This window comes from Typopeltis vanoorti, chromosome 11 (assembly GCF_054136105.1).
Source record: "Typopeltis vanoorti isolate ZY-2024b chromosome 11, IOZ_Tvanoo_1.0, whole genome shotgun sequence".
In the NCBI taxonomy this organism is placed as follows: Eukaryota; Metazoa; Arthropoda; class Arachnida; order Uropygi; family Thelyphonidae; genus Typopeltis; species Typopeltis vanoorti.
This window is the reverse complement of record NC_143559.1, coordinates 47,853,510-47,875,303: the sequence shown is the minus strand read 5'-3', so window position 1 is coordinate 47,875,303 and position 21,794 is coordinate 47,853,510. Positions and strand designations below refer to the sequence as shown.

General features: G+C 34.2%; 1 protein-coding gene across 1 annotated transcript; it reads right to left on the bottom strand.

Annotated features, from left to right (window-relative positions):
- Nucleotides 1–2,221: 2,221 nt before the first annotated feature.
- LOC150101544 (vitamin D 25-hydroxylase-like) lies at nt 2,222–20,375 on the bottom strand. The gene is made up of 8 exons (XM_090400834.1): nt 20,134–20,375; nt 15,249–15,376; nt 11,510–11,607; nt 5,220–5,521; nt 4,828–4,943; nt 3,365–3,620; nt 2,841–3,028; nt 2,222–2,412 (listed from the first exon to the last, which is right to left on the bottom strand). Exons 1-8 carry the CDS (start codon nt 20,361–20,363, stop codon nt 2,222–2,224), a joined length of 1,509 nt encoding a protein of 502 aa, XP_090256960.1. The 5' UTR covers nt 20,364–20,375.
- Between the last annotated feature and the right edge of the window lie 1,419 nt (nt 20,376–21,794).

The window sequence follows — 21,794 nt, the reverse complement described above, 5'->3', positions numbered from 1 at the left end:
AATAGGATAAGGTGGTCAATTTTATGTCTAAATACACTATCTGATCAAACGTATCGGGACACCTACTTGAAACTGTAAATCAGACTTTTCCTGTGATACATTTTCCAGTAGTGGACATTAATACAGGTGAGTCCAACCTTTGCTTCTATGACAACTCTAACTGTGCCGTGGAAACTTTCTACTAGGTGTCGGAACGTCTCTAGAGGAATGGCAGCCCATTCTTCCTGAGGAGCAGTTCGTGATGTGGGTCTGTTGGGGTCTAATTCATCCCAAAGATCTTCTGTGAGATTCAGGTCAGGGCTCTAGGCAGGCCAGTCCATTTCTGGAACGTTATTGTCCACAAAGCATTCCCTCACAGACCTTGCTTTATGGCAGGTAGCATTGTCATACTGATGCAGACAATAGTCATCACCGAATTGATCTTCTGTCGTAGACTGTACGCAACGGATCAAGTTGTCCTTGTACCCTTCCGCATTTAGACTTCTTTGTAGTTTTACGAGAGGACCAAGTCCATTCCATGAAAAACACCCCCACACTGTAACGCAAACTCCTCCAAATTTCACAGTTGGCACTGCACACGCTTGCAGGAATCGTTCTCCAGGCATTCGTCATACCCTGACCCTCCCATCGGACTGCCACATGGAAAAACGTGATTCATCACTCCAAATCACACTTTTCCAGTTGTCCAATGTCCAGTGGCGTCGCTCTTTACACCACTACAGGCGGCGCTTATCGTTCACAGTAGAAATGTTTGATTTATGGACAGCTGCTCGATCATGGAACCCCATTCCCCTTAACTCTCGACGCACGGTCATGTGCTGGCTGAACAGTTAATAGCATTACTGAACTCCCGGATGATTGTTTCACTCGATGTCTGGAAATTTCCACGAACCACCTTCAATGCTCCACGATTCCTGTCTGTCATTAAACGTGACCTACCGGACCGTGGGTTTGTTGTGCTTTTATGTTTCCACTTAACAATCACGTCACTAACTGTTGAACTGGGCAACTTGAAGAGGGATTGAAAATGTCTGACATTTCAACCCCCCTCTTCAACCTCAATAACTAGCCCACGTTCGAAGTCGCTGAGCTCACTTGACCTACCCATTCTTCTAGTACTTCTTATCACCGAATAATACGCAGCTCCGTGCCTCCTTTTATACCTGTAAGTGAGGTATAAAAGGAGTATTATACCTGTAAGTGAGGTATAATACCTGCGTATTATACGAATAATACGCAGCAACATATAGACGTCAGTTTACAAATTACAGAGTGGGGTGTTCGGATACTTTTGATCAGATAGTGTATATTATTGAATGTAAACTGAACGTGGCCAGCACATCTGCTTTCGGGATTCAGAATATTCATTGCAGAATATTTTCCTACAATGCACTATGCTACACCTGTCGACAAGATTCAATATCTTGTCGACAGATATTGAATCATAGATGCGATAAGTATTTGATCCAATATCTGATAATTTTTGCTCTTGAATTTGAGTCTCCAGTTTCAGACATCATACAATGGTGTTGAATTTTCGTAAACCAATTCATTCCTCTTCAGGCTTGCTCGAGATTTGTACAAAAGAATTAATACTTTCACTGTATAGTTTCTATACAATTTTATACTATTCTTACACTATTATTCATGGAAGAAAGCATGTATTTAGTCTATTTCCTATATAGAAAAATCTGTAGTCCAATTTTTCTCATTGTCATACACTCAGTTTTTTTTGAAAATAACGTAGAAGGTCATCGGTACTCAACCTCTTCACCAATTTCTCAATTCGTAAATGTGGAAATAACATCAAAACATCAGTATAGTTTAAACATTTAATTAGGTTTCAAGCAGATTATCTTTATTGAATTTTGAATTATGGACATTAATATTCGTATTAAAGATGTTGATTCTGGCTTTACACTGCATCACTCATGGAAGTTACAATAGCCGAATGAGGATGTAGAAAATGAAGTCAACAAAAAAAATACACAAAATATAATCATTACGGATTATTTTTATGTACATTTATATATGCAAATAATTGGTTTAAAAGTTATTATAAATGAAAACAACGTGTGATTTAATAACTAGTGTAAAAACAAATATGTAACTATCGATATTTGCACAATTGGCAATATGAAATCACACCTTTATTTCAATACAGTTGGATACATTTGCATATTCTCATGATTATGTTCTAATAATTACTTTATTTCTTGTATTACATGCATTTTTCTCTTGGAATAAAACATAATTTGAACGGTGTTGGTTTATATGTAAGGTCCATGTCAGCATCCTCGAAATCTGGTTGTGTCCCTTCCGGCACTCGAATTTCAAACATTTTAACGATGGATGTCAGAAACAAAAACACGACGATATTTGCGACATTTTCACCAGGACACTTTCTCTTACCTGAAGAAAGTAATGCAAACTGTATTTCATAAAATATTCAAAAAAAGTATGTTTCACAAAAAATTTGATTATCGTATAATTAGATGAAATTCTACGGAGAATATTTTTCAATACGTCACTCGATCAATTTATTAAAATCGACTGAATACGTTTCTCAGTTTTATTAATTTTCATAAATCTGATTGGTGGTCAACTTTATCCAGTTTGATAAAAAATTCGAAACATCAGTTCATCCTTTTTCGTCATAATGACGTCACAATGAGGCGTATTGCTTAAAACAAAAACTGCATTAATATTAACCTTAATTATATTAGAACTGCTTTTGGCAGGCTTATGTTATGCCAAACTGGAATATTTTCATTTATTTTTTTATTTTTGTAATTCATTCCTAATTAAAATAAATATATAAAATTATATTAGAAACATACCTTGTGTGAAAGGGATGAAATGTGTATTTTTCTCTACTGCTTTACCGTCAGTACTTAGAAACCTTTCTGGGTGAAATTCATATGGCTTTTCCCAATATTCCGTATCATGAAGTATTTTCCAAATATTAATGATAATTGTTGTGTCCTTTGGAATGTCATAACCGCAGGAAGTGATATCATGAAAAGTGCTGTAGGAAACAACAGTACATTTTACATTTCGTAAAAAAAATATTGAAAAACTCTTACATTTTTAAATTAAATTACTGATATTATTATATAGAATAAAGGCTTTATCTCGTTAAAAGATAAAATCAAGTTTCGTAATATTGAAACTTTTAAAGTAACGAAATGTGGAGTTTATGTTTAGTACAGTTTATTTTTAGGTCTACGTGCCGTTTTTAACAAGAACAACCTAATAGAAGAAGTTTTCTAATATAATATAAGTGATTTATATTTTATTCGTTTATATTTGGTTTATATTTTATTTGTTTTTTATTTTATTTTATTTATAAAATAGTACTCACTATCTGAAACCTCCTGTCGGAACTACTGGGGTCATTCGTAATACTTCCAATTGAGTGGCATGAGTAAAGGGCATGTCTTTGCGGTCTGCAAAATTCACTTCTCGATTTTTGCCTACCACATCGTGTATCTCCTTTAGAATTCTTTCCTGGACGTCGAGCCTTGTAGATAGAAACATAATGGTCCAGGATATATATGAAACGGTAGTGTCTGTTCCGCCCAATAACAAAGCTTGTGCGTTGGACACAGTTAAGTATTCTGAAAATAATATTAAATTATTAGCCTTTGAATTACTCTAATTTAATTATAATTTTAAATGGCTATAATTTTATTTTTAAATTTCACTTTACTGGTTATTTTTACAATAGCTCTTCATTTCCCTTTTATCTCTCTTATTCTAAAAATGTTATTAATGCTAGTTCTTTTTTTTTCGCTTATAAGGCATTTTAATCAGAATGATTTATAAACTTATGTCTCATAAATTTATCACAAAACGTTTCTATTGTATGTTTTCGCTTACATAAGCGCAAAAAATAATCAGAAATATAATCAGTAGTTATCTAGTTTCGGTTCTATAGAACTAGCTAGTTGAATTTATAAATGCTTTTCGGAGTCGTTTTTAAAGTTAAAAAAATATAAAACGCTAAAATCTGGTTGTTAAAAGTTAAAACAAAAATTGGTCATTAAAAAAGAGAAAGTTGATAAAGATAAAAAATAAAGACTTAGTTGTGAAATTTAAAAATGAGAACTGAATATTAAAAAAAATTAAAAATGTTCAATCTTAAAATAAAAAATTTAAATATATTAAATTAAATTAAAAATCAATTCGAAATAAAATAAATTAAAGAGGATTACGAACATTTTAATCTGGAGTATGCACTGGAGTATAAATCACAAAATGCACCATTTTGTGATTTATATAGCAAAATATAGCTTCTCTGTTCATTAGCACTTTCGTCGGTAGGATGTGGTAAAGTTATTTTATCTCAGCTGAATCAATCGACCGTGAGATGCGGTGATTGATTCATTCAATCCAATACCCTTGAAGGGTAATGGATGGCAATGCTGTAGCCAATGAAGTTCTGACTGAGGCTTGGCTATTGCTGTTACCCTCCTACCATGATCAGAGCTTTAATTGCTCAATAACACCTTATCCTACACTGTCCTCTACAGATAACGGGGAATATGAAAAGCATTCTAGCTTCGCCCCTTTAAGCCAGTCCTTATAAGGACTTTCGTCGGTATTATATATTATATATTATATATATATTTATATATAAGAAACATGAGTAAAAACAAATATAATTTGCTTTCATTTCAAGGGGAGAAATTTGATACAATGAACGTAATAAACTCAGTCTGTGAAGTGATCAATTAAGTCATTTCATAACTATAAATTCCGACAAATAATCTTTTATTTCTTATAAAGAAAAAAAAACAGAATTTCAATTTCAAGAATACCAACCGTTGGATAATTTAATTTCGTTGGTAATAGTTCTGTGTCCGGCTTCGTTTAAGAACTGTTCCAGAAATTTACTGGCTGCTTCAAATGCTGTAGCTTTAAGTGCCTTAAGTTGGTTCCTTTATAAAAGATATTTAAGAAGATAATAAAAATGTTAAAACTAATAATATTGACATTGTGTTAATTTGGTAAGGAAATCTTATGCATAATTTGTTAAGAAAGATACTTTTCTAAGCAGAATGCACTAAAATATTGATTACTATACCATTATATTCATAATGGTGAAGTGAGAATGTTTATTACTTTTAGGGTTATATTAAAGCAATATGTTTTACATTATTGAACTGAATATTTGTATAATTGAATTAATTATTAAATAGCTCATTTATACATACCAAAGCTCTTTGTTAAGTTGTACAACACATGGATCAAACTGTGTCGGCGCACCAATCTTAAAGAGATTGGAGAGCTTTAAGAGCATGGGCATGAAACCAAGAGGACTTCCCTGAATGCATATTTTTGTCATTGATGAAATACCTTCATCAAGAAACGATCGTTTTGGATCGTTATAGTTGAACCTCTCTCCACATATTGAGTACCAAACAATGTTATTCATAGTTTGGGACAAATATGCTTGAAAGTCAAGGGGTTGACCATTGTATTCTGCAATCTTTTCCGTCAAAGCTGATATTTCATCCTGCAAGAAAAAACAGGTGCAAAAGAACTTCTTAAAGTAATATACCATATACAGTACATAAAAAAAGAGGATTATTGTACTTCTAACAATAATACAAAAGTATTCAGAGTGACATAATTGGACAGCATATAAGTTTTTTTTTTTTTTTTTTTTGAATGTGAGTATCATTGATTTAAGATGTTGGCGTCCACAATTCATTCAGTATAATTTCCACATATAGATAATGTCCCAATGAAACAATCCCCTATATTGAAAGAAATTAAATAATTTATTAAATGATTTGACGTTTGATATTTTAAAATTAAACCACGTCAAGACTCATACCATTCTTACAAGATTTACCAGTGCACTTAATATTTCTTTGTTACTAAGAATATCACAACTTATATTTGTTTAACATTTTTTATCTTTTAAGGGAAATATTTAAAAAATTCTTAAATATTAAATACACCTTTAAATGTTTCATATCATAATAATACTAATTAAGTATAACAAGTTAATTTTATTTATGAAAACATTTGAACATGGAATATGGTGGAATAATTTATGGCGTTTTGCCTAGTGCTCATACATATGATTCGCGATTCTGATATTTGATATAAAATGTGATCTAATGAACTCAACAAATATTTTTACTGGCAGTGAATAGTCCTACTGGTATAGTCAACCGGTTTGGTTCTTGAATAGGCTCATAAAAACTAATTCAGTAGGTAAGTTAACCTTATTTCGAAACAACGGCGATACGCTAGGCTTACTGCCATCAGCATCGCCATTGTTTCATTGCATCAGTTATTGTTTTAGAAACTATCTATTATCACAATACGGTGGAAATGGAAAGCATGTCCTGTTCTCCAGAACAAAATGTGGGTCCAACCGCAGATCTACCGTACGAGGAACTCACCTTCAAACAGCTCCTGGCTATTTTTAAGCATATTGGAAATCTGCTACACACAAAATGGCCAGGTAAGGTAGTAGTTAATGAAATTCAAGAAGTTGATACGGACGACGCTCAACTTCTTGAACTACTCCAAGACAACGCTACTGAAAAAACAACACCGGCTGAAGATCATTCCCGTACTGACCACACTGATTTTCAGGAGGTTCGCGCAAGCAAAAAGCGCAAAACTGCGACCTCCGAATCACCAATTATAGATGTCATGGAAGAAGATGGCTCTGCCCCAGACTCACTTACCTCCGCAAGGGAAAAGATCCCCCCGATTATTCTGCGTGAGAAGAACAAATGGATGATACTAAAGAACATAATGAACAACTTAAAGATTTCATATAACAACGCTAAGAATATCACAGATGGTGTCAAAATTCACCCTAAAACTGTCACAGACTATCGTAGGTTAACAACAGAATTAAATTCCAGAGGAATTCAGTACCATACTTTTTCACTTGGTTCTGAAAAAAATCTCAAGGTAGTGATTAGAGGTGTACCTGAGGATGTCTCCACCGACGAAATCATTACAGACCTGCACTCAAGTGATTTACCACCAATCAAGGTCAGCAGGATGACCAGGAGGGACAAGACTCCAATGCCATTAGTGCTGATCGAGATCAGTCAAACCTATAAACACATATATGACTTGACAACCATCTGTGGATTGAAAATCTCGGTAGACCCGTTAAGGAAGAGAGCTTCTACTGGGCAATGCCATAGATGTCAAAAGTTTGGGCATGCCCAGAAAATGTGTAGGGCCGAATTTAAATGTTTGAAGTGTGGGGTTGGTCACCCAACGAACACCTGTTCTAAACCAAAATCTACCCCGGCCAAATGTGCCAATTGTGGCGGTCCTATCACATCCAACTACAGAGGATGCTTGTACAATCCACGTAACAGGAAATCTGAAGAGGGAACATTCTCTCCTTCCATCAGTTCACCTACATCTGCGGCTACTTCACAGCCTCCTAAAGTTCAGAATAAAGACTCAGAAGCCCATCTGCTGAAAACTGAGGTCCCTCCAAAAACGACTCTAAATTGGCAGTCCAGGACATATGCGGATGTGTAACCCGCCCTAAACAGACATCTCTAGAACAGTCACCATCACGCCCAAATTTGACAGCTATCATAACCGCGTCCCTGGCAAATATGCTATTAGATTTCAGCAGATCTAATCCTTCACAAAGTTCTATTAACAGATTTCTAAAAGACACTCAAGTCATCATTTCAGCGCTCACTAATGAACGGTAAAAAATTAAAACCAGAAGCCCTAGAGATAATAGCCTGGAATGCAAACGGCTTAAGAAATAAGATCCTAGAACTCCAAAATTTTGCCCACAGACATCGGCCAGATCTTCTACTAATAAATGAAACGCATCTAAGACCAGCAGACAGTCCCAAAATCTATGGATATCAGTCGTATAGAACTGACAGATCAACCCACAGAGGTGGAGGCACGGCAATTTTCATCAAGAATTTTATCTCTCATCACTCCATAAACATTCCTACCTCCAATCTCGAGGTCACTGGCATCGAGATTCTCACGAGCTCAGTAGGCAAATTAAAAATTTTTGCACCATACCATCCACCTCAAAAATCATTACTACCTTCTGATTTGAACGCCATATTTGATACTGGAGAGCCTACCATTGTGGCAGGTGATTTAAATGCCAAGCATTCTACCTGGAATAGCCACTCCACTAACAAAAATGGACAGATACTACAGAACTATGCTGATTTCAACAACCTTCACGTAATAGGCCATGCTGATCCCACCCATCACAACACCTATGGCAGGGCTGATGTATTGGACATAGCTATACTGCAGCACATCAGACTCCAATACAATTTAATGACAATCAATGATTTATCATCAGATCATAATCCAATACGGTTAAAATTAGGAAATCTTTAAAAATTATTCCCACCCCCTCACTCATTTATTCCTTGGGAAAGGCTCTCCAAGGTGCTTCCAAAATATATTGGTCCTGTTCCCATCATTAAATCAAAAGAGGAAATTGACATAGCTGTCAAAAATCTAACAGAACAGATTACAGCAGCCTGTGCAGCAGTTACTACCCCTGCAACCACCCACAAATCCAACCACCTGCCTGAAGATACTATGAATCTGATTAGGGAAAAAATAGGGCTAGAAAAAGATACCATAACACTAGGGCGCCACAAGATAAACGGATCTTAAATAGGTTAAACTCTGCAGCGAGAGATGCACTCGCAGCTCATAGAACTCAACTCTGGGAAGAAAAACTGACCTCCATCTCCACTGACAGCCACTCTGTATGGAATCTTATCCGAAAGATCAAGAACAAAAATGAACCTCTTCCCCCTTTGCAAACAGATTCAGGTCTCATCCACACTGATGCTGATAAAGCTGAGGCAATAGCTAATCACCTTGAAAATCAATGCAAACCCGCATACGATCACCTTGCCATTAGTCATATCTACAAGATACACCGTAATGTCAGATATTCGCTCAAGTCTGCTCCCACACATTCTACTCAAATTAAACCCACCTCACCTGCTGAAATATATGCTATTATTCAGAAATTCAAAAATAAAAAGGCTCCTGGACCCGACTGTATCTCCAACAAAGTTATAAAACTTCTACCTCGCAAAGCTATTGTTCATTTGGCAAACATAATCAACTCCATACTTCACTACAAGTATTTCCCTTCCTACTGGAAATTGGCGTACATTGTTCCAATTCATAAACCTGGAAAGGATCCCACTTTGCCACAGAATTACAGACCAATCAGTCTCATCTCTAATCTCGGAAAAATTGCTGAGAAGGTAATTCTTACTAGGCTTCAAGATTCTGTACTCCGGTTAAACATCCTGCCTGAGGAGCAGTTTGGCTTCAGACAGTTGCATAGTACCACACAACAAATACACAGATTGGTGGAACATATCATTACAGGTTTTAACTGGCGTCAATGCACTGGGGCTGTTTTCCTAGACTTAGCCAGTGCATTTGACAAGGTTTGGCATTATAGCTTGCTATACAAGCTTATATCATCCGGTGTTCTAATCGGAATCATTCAACTCATCAAGACGTACCTCTGCGATAGACGCATGCAAGTGAGATTAAGTGGAGTAGTGTCCTCACAGAAACACATCTTGGCTGGAGTTCCACAAGGGTCCTTACTAGCACCAATCCTATTCTCCTTATACCTGCATGATATACCACACAACCCATTATCTTCAATTAAAGCACTTTACGCTGATGACACAGCGATATTGGCCAGATCATTAAAGCCTCACTTAGCCATCAAGAAACTGCAAGAAAACCTACTGCAAATAGAACAATATTTTGCCAAATGGCGACCCCAGGTGAATCCTCAGAAGAGCGTAGCCGTCTTATTCTCTAGAAGATCAGTGCTTCCCAAAGAAGATATTCTCCTCCTTAACACAAAAATTCAGTGGAAAACAGAGATCAAGAGTCTCGGTGTAGTAATGGACAGTAAACTGACTTTCAACTCCCATATCAAGACTCTCTGTGCAAACACATCAAAAACCATAGCCCAGCTCTATCCGCTAATAAACAGAAACAGTAAACTGAGCACCAGAATCAAACTTCTCATATACAAACTGATGGTTCGTCCAATACTCACCTATGCCTCACCGGCCTGGAGCCATACTTCAAACTCAAATATCATTAAATTACAACGCATTCAGAACAAGTGTCTTAGAATGATCTTGGCGCTCCATGGTTCATCCGAACTGTCCATCTGCATCGCGACACGGAGGTCCCCTATATCTACACCTTCATGCAGACTATAGCAACCAAATTCTTTTCAAAAGCAACTGTGCATCCTAACAGACTGATCCAACTGGCCGCTGACTATGATGCAATGGACTATTCTAAGCACAAAAGACCTAAAGCCATCCTCAACCCCCCCCCTCACTGAGGATTAATCTCCTAGCCCACTCAGGGCTAGCAATATAGCTCATAAACTCTTTCTACTCACAGTCTCAATTAAGATAGCCGGGAATACGAAAAGCTTTTGCTTCACCCGTTAAGTCAGTAATGTTACTCGTTGTTACTAGTTAATTTTATTTATTTATTTATTTATTCATATGGAGTTTCCTCCCTTTTCTCCTCCGTCCCTATTGTAGCGAGTGGAGCCCTCTCATGGGGGGTTAAGTAGATTTTTATGGCTGTAGATTCGTGTGTGTGTTCACGGGGCCGGTTAGCCTGCTTGCGGGATGAAAAACCCCAGATAAACTAAGGGGGACCCTGCTGCCCACGCCCAAGACCGGCTAACTTGGCTATGGCTGAGGAAGATCCTTAAGCTCCTCACGTCGGTGACGGGAATCGAACCCAGGACACTCCTTCCCCAGGCATATGGTTGCGAAGCGCAAAGCCACTAGGCTAACCGCGCGGACATATTTTATTTATTGATTTAATGAGACCGGTGAAAAAGAAAAACAACGATAGCCTTTGGCTATATGATGACATAAAAGAACTCAGGTCGATTTTTGCATATTTCTCATACTTTCCACCTATCTCTTATTTCTCCTAATAGTATCAGGATTTCTTGCATCCCTATACTAACTGTTCTAGGCTGGTGATGAACACCCTTTAGTTTCTCACCTCTTAAATTTAAAATGAGAAATACTGAATGATCGAGATTTGAATTTACGTTAACTAAAGGTAAGAACGGTAAATACAGGATTACATCCTTTAGGTAACAACATTTTCGCATGCAGCCAAAGCTCAAGAAGAGAAGAAATTTTCAATGAATGGTGGAACTTCTCTTTGGTTTTGTTTAATCCTGAAGCTATGAGTTTATTGGAGATTCTCTTCACTTTTGATAGAATTCTAGACAAACGATATGAAAAAGATGAAGTAATAACCTTGTTAAAACTATAACAAATGTAAAATTTTGATATCACATACGCAAAAAGAAAAAAAAAATGGATTTTGTATTTTCTCATAGTACACGTACATTTTTTTTTCTTTGAAAATTACATATTACAGATAATCGCAGGGGGACATTAATCTATTTAAATAGACTACTTACTCGAACACGCTCATTTAATGTGGATGTCAACTTCATCAGACTGTAATTAAAAATCTTACGTTGATCATGCCAGGCTTGTCCATTGAACGATGCAACTCCTACATAAGGAAAAACAAATTCTATATTAATTTTATTCTTATTGCTATTGTTTTTACAGTAGATACTATTCTCAACATTTTTATCCATAGCGGAAGCATTAAAATAATTTTGCCTATATTTTTAGTAACTGAAAAATCACTAGCAGTAACTTGGCTTCACCACAATACCAAACGAAGACACTACAGTGAAAATTAAGCCAGCAAGAAACATTAATTTAAGGTATTAATTTTGTGTATTACTAATTTCTTTTTTTTGTTGTTGTTGTTGTACTGGGGTCGAAGCTTCGGCACATTTGTTGCTAATAATTGTCCCTAATGAAATAAACACAATCTCATTTAAAGTGAAACCACACTCAGTAAACACATAATATACGTACTTCATAGCCTTAGATTTCTTTTGGAGGTAATTACTACAAAACAAACACTGCCAACTAAGAGTTTGACGATTCTTGATTTTTTGCAACTGAATAGCATCAAACAGCTTCACGTATAGATGAGTACGACCAAATAATTCATCGTCTATCAGTGATTTATTGACGGCAATCGAAACTGCTAATCTCTCCTAAAAATATAATTCTCTTAATAGGAATTGGCACTAACTATAGTTTTTTTTTTTTCACATGATTCACCAAACTCTGCATTTTCGTAATGGTGATTGAGTATCATTAACTATGTTTTTTCTAACATGAATAAAAATATACTCTGGATATCATTCTTTAAGGAATTAAGGGGATATTAAATCCCACATTATTTCAAAGCCGAATAAGAAACTCAAAGATAGAAATCATCAAAGAGTTTCATGCCGAATATACAGAAAACTATAAAAGTTTCGGCGGATTGTAGCGTAAGCTAAAACACATGGTTCAGTACTAGGGCAACTCGTAGCAAAGGTATAGGTAGACCTAGATAATACTGAGTAATTTATTGGTGCACCTTTTTGACAACTCGTATAGAAAATTATTTAAGTTCTCTTCACTATAATCTCAATATTATCTAGGTGTCTACCTAGTCACTAATGAGACCTCAATAAAGGTCGAAACCGGTCTGGGTAGTGACCTTCCACCACAATGCATAACATTATACATCTCCTAGGAGATGTGTTTTACATTATGGGAAATTCTAAGAATAGTGAGCAGAACTTTAGCCACCTTTGCTACGAGTTGCCCTAGTATTGAATCATGTGTTTTAGCTTACGCTACAATCCGCCGAAACTTTTATAGTTTGCTATATATTCGGCATGAAACTCTTTGATGATTTCTATCTTTGAGTTTTTTCTTATTCGGCTTTGAAATAATGTGGGATATAATATCCCCTTAATTTAAATAATTTTACATCGCCGAAGTGAAGCCTTTCAGCTCTTTATTTCAGTAATGCTTTAAGGATTCTACATCTGGAAGCCTGTTTCGGTCCCATCTTTTCATTCAACCTTTTCTTAGGTTTTTCTTAACCAGTAGCAGAGCATAAGAGGCAAGGATAAGCTATGGATCATAATCGAAAATTAAACGTTCAAAATCTGTTGCTTTAAGCACTATGCAGTATTTGTATATTTAATCTAAATCGGAGTTGTATTTTTTTGTCTGTGCATGTAATACGTGTGTGTCACATATTTCTGTGTTTCTTTTTTTTTTCTCAGATTGTGTAGCCTGTTATCTCAACATCATTTCTCATTTTTATTTGTTTATTTTTTCTGGCTGCCATTTTCATGGTCGATATCCATCCACTTTCACACAATTGATAAGGTCTTGGCAGAACGAATAAATTTATGAATTTGGTAGGTTTTAAAATATTATTGATCATTATAAGTTTGAAATTTTGGTATATCAATGGCAACTACTTTCATATATGATATAGAAAATCCAAACCATTGTAAGCCAATGATTTTCTATATATTTTATTTTCAATCATGATTTCACTTGGAACTGCAGACAGTCCTTTAAAACCTGTGATATCGCCAGTTCTTGCGATGGTCATTTCATCGTCTGTAAATAAGACGATATCATGCTTCGTAATCCAGTTAAATGCTGGTTTCATTTTCCCCCCATTAATTTATTATTTCATCTGAATAGATATCAAATAAGAATGATGTCTTTGGGCATCCCTGAAGGACTCTGTTTATTTTTTTCCATTCTGTAACTGATTCAATGGTTCTTATATTAATTACTGCTCAGAGCAACTGATTTTGAACGTATATCTTCTTGATTGTGGTCCATAGATTATCCCCCATGACTTTTTATCCAAAATGTTTTCAGCATTATACTAATGTAATGCATATTTCTATGTTGAATTGGCAATGAACTGTTAATGCTTTACATTAGCAACATTAATGTAAAACCTGGGTTAAATTCATGATTGCTGTTTTTCGGAAACTATTTTGATGCATGTTGGCAGTTCGTGTTGAGGTTTTTACTAAGATGATGATAATTGACTGAATTTTTTTTCCCGAATTTACCCAAGTGTATGGGCAAAGATATGACCCCAGTTTAATGCATTGACGGCTTCTTCATTTAAAAAAATCTGTTTACTTTAAAAAGTATATTAAAAACCATACTCTAAAAAGTTCAGACATAATGATTAGTTTCGATATTACTTCACTGATTTATTAATATACCATTAAATGAGAGTTAATTAACATGGAATGGAAAATGTAGAAAAATAAATGGATGGGGCAATGATGGGTTCGACCATCGTACCCGAGTTTAGCTAATTTCTTCGCAAAACACTTAAAAAAATCAAATGCGCAACAGAGCTGGGCTCAAGCAACCGGTGGTGTGATTGTAATCTGCAGTGATGTGTTTGCTATTTGGCTACATGGTACAGATACGTTAAATACATTATAGCGCTTTCAAATATCCAACATCATAAAATCAACTACACAGTGGAAATTAATTAACTATCCTTTGTCTTTTTCTATTTATAGAAAGACTAAACGTACTGGAAGACATTTGTACACACAATCACACAATCATTCAATCAAACAGTAACCTTAAAACACTAACACACTAGAGATAGACCTTCCAGTGATAATGCTCTTACAAATACATTCCTTTCTCTAATATACAAGACCATAGCAAAACTGTTATTACTATCCCGTATATTCAGGGCACATCAAAGACATCCAGAGGGCTTAATAAATCTATGCTCTATGCCACATTTAAACCTTAAAGCTGCAACCTCCATTCATCTAAGAGAAGAAAAAAAAAAGATCTTCCTGCCTGTCCAAGTAACATGTACGGGACACACACTTCATAGTATACTATTTATACTTTTTGTTTTTATTATTGTCTTGTGTTGAAATCAAAATCGTCAAAATCATTAAAATATTCAACACATTCGTTGTAGAAGACGATGAACAAATTAATCTATTATAGCAAGAGACAAGAGTGTTATTTCAGATTTAAAACTGGATAATCGGAATTACCAGAATTTGTTTGCATTTTTTATATTTCATTTTATAAAGTCCTTGAAAGATGGACTGAAAAAATAATCTCTACCATTAAATGTCATAGATGGTTGCATTTAAGAAATATATAAATTTCCACAGTTACAATAAATTATTGCAAACTGACCAGTGGGATAATTTACTAAACCAAAATTTTATAAAGTTTTTTTGTTTTTGTTTTAAATTCTTTCTCTCTACTTACCAACTAAACCTGTGACTACATTAAAAAGTCGGTTTGGAGGTTTGGACAAGACTTCAGATTTATGTAATAATTCTTTAGCAGTATCATAATCTCCAACCACAACCGTGTATTTTTGTCCAAGATAAAGCCTAGAAAGGAAGAGAAAACTAAATGAAAATTTACGTGATCCCTTCAAAACGTTTTATCGTTGCAATGGCAAACATTCTTTGGATAGGCTATAAAATTAACAACATTATGCATTACCTTTTTACTTTAATAGTTTAATTTGTAATGTCATCAAGATAAATTCTTTATGGCATTCTTATTCAATGACTATAATTGATGATTTTCTAAAAGATCGAAACTAGATTAACAGGGAGAAGACCTTCATGTAGCTTAATAGGAATATCGAGAATCGATTGTACTTTCTGATTCTCTTTCCAATCCCACTTTTCCGTGGTGAATGTTGTTGCTAAGAATCAACTCTGATATTGAACGAACAAGAACAAGCTGATAGTTTGAGATTTAAGAGACTAAATTAAATTTTATTCTTCGTTTGAAACGTGCATTATGATAGGATATATAATAACCGATCTGGTTTGCCGAGTGAATAGCTCTTCGCTTTTCAACCAACGAGCTATGGATTTGAATGCTACCTAAGGCATAGGTAGCATTCGAACTGTATGTGAATGTTTTAAGTGGGAGCTGAAGTTGCTCGTTGATATGACACCATCAGCTAGTCTATTGGAGAGTTACTCCAACAGTCACGATGATCCAAACATTACTCCACCGACGGTATCATACAGGTATTTAATAGGGATAGGATTCATATTAAAAATGGTTTCCTGCTGTTTACCGTCAGGGGAGGCTCTAAAGTGAACCGTTGAAAGTGAGTTACTAGTTACTGGAACTATTTCAACCTTCCCTGGCAGTATTTAACCCTGTCGATATTATACCCGGGTAATATGCCGACACGTTTCCGAAGTAAAACGAAAACCACGGATTACAGTAAACATTTGTATTTATACTTTCTGAAAAAAAGTTTCCCTATGTATGCTAAATACATATTTAGAAAAACAAGATACAGATTCTCAAAGTTAACATTGTAGTTCATTGAAATTAAAATATCCTTATGAATAATTACGGCAAAAGTAATGTAATACGTAATTTTTTTTTTAAAAAAAACTTAAAATATTTGCATTTTTTCTTAAAATAATGAAAATATTTAATATTGTACATTTATTATATTATGATTTAAATATATATTAGTAGATGAAGTGGTAATATATATTTAAATTATAATATAATATATATAATATATTATATTAATATAAAACTAATCTACTAATATAAATATATATTAGTAGATGAAGTGGTAACTTGTAAGCTGACAGAAAAAGATAATCGGATTGAATCTATGGGAAACGACCCTGGAATGGAAAAGGGAAAACGAAAATGGAAACGACAAAATATAATACACATAGCAAACTGGAATGTAAGAGGAATAGCATATAAAGAAATAGAATTAGACCAGTTATTAAATGAAAGAAATTTTAAAATAGCAGTAATCACTGAAACAAAAAAGAAATTAAAAGGAACTATGAGAACTGAAAATTTTAATGTGATATACAGTGGAGTCGACAGAGACCAAAGAGCACAAGCAGGAGTGATGATTTGATTCATAACTCCCTTTCAAAGAGTTAAAAAATTATAAATTATGGAATGAAAGAATAATAGAAGCTAGAATAAAAATAGACAGAGGCTATTTAACAATAATTGGTTTATATGCCCCAGAAGAAGGAAGAAAACAGGATAATATTGATTTTTATAATCAGCTACAAAACATATATAATAAAATGAATAAAAATGATTACATAATTTTAGCAGGAGACTTAAATGCAAGAATTGGAAACACGAAAATTAATAATAATATAGGAATACATGGAGAACACACTCTAAACAGAAATGGTAAAAAATTGATTGACTTTGTAGTTTATAATAACCTAAAACTAATGAATTCCTTCTATAAACATAAGGACATACATAAATACACTTGGGCAGCAAGAGGATGGAAATCAATATTAGATTACTTCATATTAAATGAAAAGACATCAAAATTTTCACTAGATGTTAGAGTTCGCAGAGGATATGAAATAAGCAGTGACCACTTCCTTGTTAAAATAAAATTAAGATTACCACCTAAATGGCTACAAGTAACAAGAACAGAAAGAAAAATTGAAACATTTGTTTATAAAACTAGACTATTGAATGACACAAATGTACAATCGCTATATGAACAAAGAATTAACCAGTATCTAGATAAAATAAAACAAATTGAAGAAAGAGAAATAGAATGGCTTAATATAAAAACGATATAAATTTCAGCAGCAAATGAAAGCTTAGAAAAGACCACAAAATTCAATAAAAGGAAAAGAAAACTGAAGATCTGGGATGATACAATCAAAGAAATAATCAAAACGAAAAACGAAGCCTATCACAAATGGTTAAGCAGTAAAAGATTAGAAGATGAAATAGAATATAAAAGAATAAGAGCCATAGCTAAAAGAGAAGTCAGAAAAAGACATAGGGAATCATGGAATAAATTTGTTTCTAATTTAGAACATGATTTATATAAAATAAGACCCAATGTATATACGATTTTGAAACACCTAAATGCAGATACCAAAGAAAACATAAAATTAAACACTGAATTGAAATTAGAAGAATTTCTAAATTACTACACAGAACTGTGGACAGACAAATATTTTAAAAAAGACAACTGGCAAACAATTAACGAAAATGAAAAGGAAATAACTGAAGAAGAATTAGAAATCAGCCTGAAAGAAACAAGAAGCGGAAAATCACCTGGAGAAGATAAGCTAGGTTCAGAACTATATAAATACGCAGGAACAAGATTCAAAGGAAGACTCTTATTATTTTGAAATAAAATTTACTCAACTGGTATCCCCCCAATAGAATGGAAAAAAGCAATTGTGATTCCTATCTTTAAGAAAGGTAATAGAGATGACCCTAAAAACTATAGAGGTATCAGTATACTAAATTCATGTTACAAAATATACAGCAGAATCTTAAATAACAAACTAATGAAATATTCCGAAAACTTTATTCTAGAGGTACAAAATGGATTTAGAAAAGGACGATCATGTATAGACCCAGCCTTCTGCCTAAAAGTAATAATAGAGAAAAGAAGAGAATATAATTTAGAAACACATATTGCATTTTGAAAAAAGCATTTGACAAAGTTAAAAGAAACATATCATTTAACATATTAAAAGAACGACAACTACCAAATAATATCCTAAAAGCTGTCACAAGTATATATGAAAATAATCCAATACAAATAAGATTAAATCATGAGCTATCATACACAAGAGAGAAAAACCAAGGGGTCCGACAGGGATGTCCCCTCTCAGCAACTCTTTTTAATAACTACTTAAATGAAATAATAATAAAATGGAGTAAACATTTACATCAAGGAATTAAACTTTCACCTACAGTTAACTTAAACACTCTCCTCTTTGCAGACGATCAAATAATAATTACAAATTCTGAAGATAACTTACAGAAAGCTATTTTAAATCTAAATGAGATATCCAAAGATTATAGTATGATAATATCAACGGAAAAATCAAAAACTATGGCCTTTAAAGGACAAGATCCAGCAAGAACTAAAATAGTATTAGATAACAAACAAGATCTTAGAACAGGTGAATTCATTTAACTACCTAGGATGTATGATCACTTATGAAAATGAAAAAGATATAAACATAAAAATTGCAAAATATTTAAAAATAACAGGAGTAATTAACTCTATATTTAAACCAAACCTAGTTCAAAAACAAACCAGGGTAAATGTATACAATACATTAGCCCTACCGGTCTTAATGTATGGAAGCGAAATCTGGACAATAAAACAAAAAGACAAACAAAGATTAACAACAGCAGAAATGAAGTTTATGAGAAAAACTGCAAAGTATACCCTATTTGATCACAAAAGAAACGAAGATATAATGAAAGAATTAAACCAAGAACCAGTAATTGAAAAAATTAAAAAATATAAACATAGATGGATGGAACACGTTCAAAGAATGAAAACAGAAAGATTACCAATACAAGCCTTAAAGTACAAGCCATTAGGAAAAAGAAAACCAGGACGTCCTCTTAAACGATTCAACGATGACTTCTAAGGCCGGAACAGGCCATAGAAGTCATCTAGGCCTAATCCTTGAAACGTATGATGATGATGAGATGAAGTGGTAGATGAATTCTAACCCCGTGTGGTGGCCGGGATAACCGCACTGTAGCCCATGCATGTCGTAGTGGATGCTTTTCCCTGGAATATGAGCTGCTCTGATCAGTGGTGGTGATGGTGTTGGGGGGGGGCGTCACTGACTGGAACCAATGCTGAGTTGGATGATCTTTCGGCTACTCATAGGGAGTGGTCCGGGGGATCGTCTTAATTTTTAGAGAGGGCTTTACTTAAAACTTGCCCCACTGTAGTCCATGCATGTCGTACGAGGCGACTAAAATGGGCATCCCAGGGAGGGTAATGGATGGCAATGCTGTAGCCAATGAAGTTTTAACTGAGGCTTGGCTATTGCTGCTACCCTCCTGCCATGATCACTGCTATAAGCTGTATATTATCCCATCCATACATTTTCTTCTACAGATAACGGGAAATATGAAAAGCATTCTTGCTTCATCCATCTAGCCAAAATAAAAAATAAAAAAGATGGATTTGATTTTTAATGTAATTTCGTGCAATGCCTTGATTTGTATAAACATTACTTTCACAAAATTTGAAAAAAAAAGTGCTATTTTGCTTAGAATTGGCACGGATACTTCATGCGTTTTGGACAGTATTATATAAATAGGTCATACTTACGAGAATACTTTTCCGTATTTTTCCGAGAGTTTATCGAAATCTCGATGTAGAATCTTACTGAGAAAAGGCATATAACCCACAAAAGGTAATCCCCATGGGCCTCTTGGAAGGTTTTTGTAAGTCTTACGATTTAAAAAAGTATACAAGAACTTTATAACAATTACTAAAATTACACTTAAACATGCTGATAAGCACGTGTCACTAATAGGCAGTTTTTCATAAAAGGCCATTTTCAATTTCTAGTCATAAACTATTATGTTTCCGGACAAACTTGCTCGAGCCTCTGCTACTAATGACAAGCACACAGCTAATATTATCAAGTACGTCGCGATAATCTTTTATTGAAAAAAAAAAAAAACGAACGAAAATAATAAATCAGCAGTAAAATGAACAACCGAGTACAAAAATCATGTTCTTATCAGATGAAAAATTGTTTCGAGTTCAATGTTTCCATGTTGCAATGGGAATTGCAACATGGAAACATTGAACTCGAAAGTATTCGAAAGTAAACATAAATAAATAAAGTAATAAAAAATGGGCACAAGCATGCATTTCATTCAACTGTGTCATTTCCCTAATAGGAATGAGAATTCCTTGGATTTCTCCTGACAGTAAGAAAGTCACTAAAGAATTTGGCATCTAATCTCGTTATTAAACATATTCTATGTTCCATTCTGAAAACAGTGTTGATTTTTACCGATGAGTGGCATCACATCGGTATTAGATGCCCTTGTACTAAATTCAAATAGTTTTTCAGTTAAAATACAAAGTAACCTCTGCCATCATCCGAGTTCAGATATGCTCCTATTAATAGGACGTAAAGTTCACTTATTCTGTTATGATATTTTCACATTCAAAGCTGATGACATATCTTCAATAGGATGCACAATGATTGCCTTCCTTTCAATTCTGTTTGTATGGTTTGTTTTTGAACTGTATAATAGATGTAAAATGCCGTTAAGGGAAGAACAAATATTCGTTTTCAATCCAGGAATTGACCACTCATGGGATATTTTAGATCACGAAATAAAGAAAGCAGTCCAATATGAACAACCATCCAAAGTCTATGAAAGTGTTTACAGGTAAGTAGGTCAATTAAAAAATGTTCCTTAAAACGAAAGAGGGAATTAATGATTACTTTGATACTGATTTGATAATGATTACTTTGATACTGATTTGATAATGATTACTTTGATACTGATTTGATAATGATTACTTTGATACTGATTTGTTAATGATTACTTTGATAAAGGATTACTAAATTTGAAACTGCAGCTTGTTAGTTCGAGAATTAATATACTAACCACTCGGCCAACAAGGACGGAAAGTGTACTAACTAATGATTCCTATAGCAAAAACCAACAGGCGTATCATGAAATTCGCCATCTTTGTAGAGATTGGCTTGCATTTAATCACCTATACGCTATCTTCTCCCCTTCATACTATCGAACTCCTTTTTTATTTTTTGAATATATTATTATTATTAGCTGGTGATATATTTTCTTCTCACACACTACACCGTCTCACACTCCTGTCCATAATAGAAATTCAGTGTATCATCGATCTCATATTCTATTTATTCCGTGATAAATAATAATAGTTCCACTCTTTTCTATATTCGATAGTTTCTGATAACATTAGCATTATGCACTTGAAATACC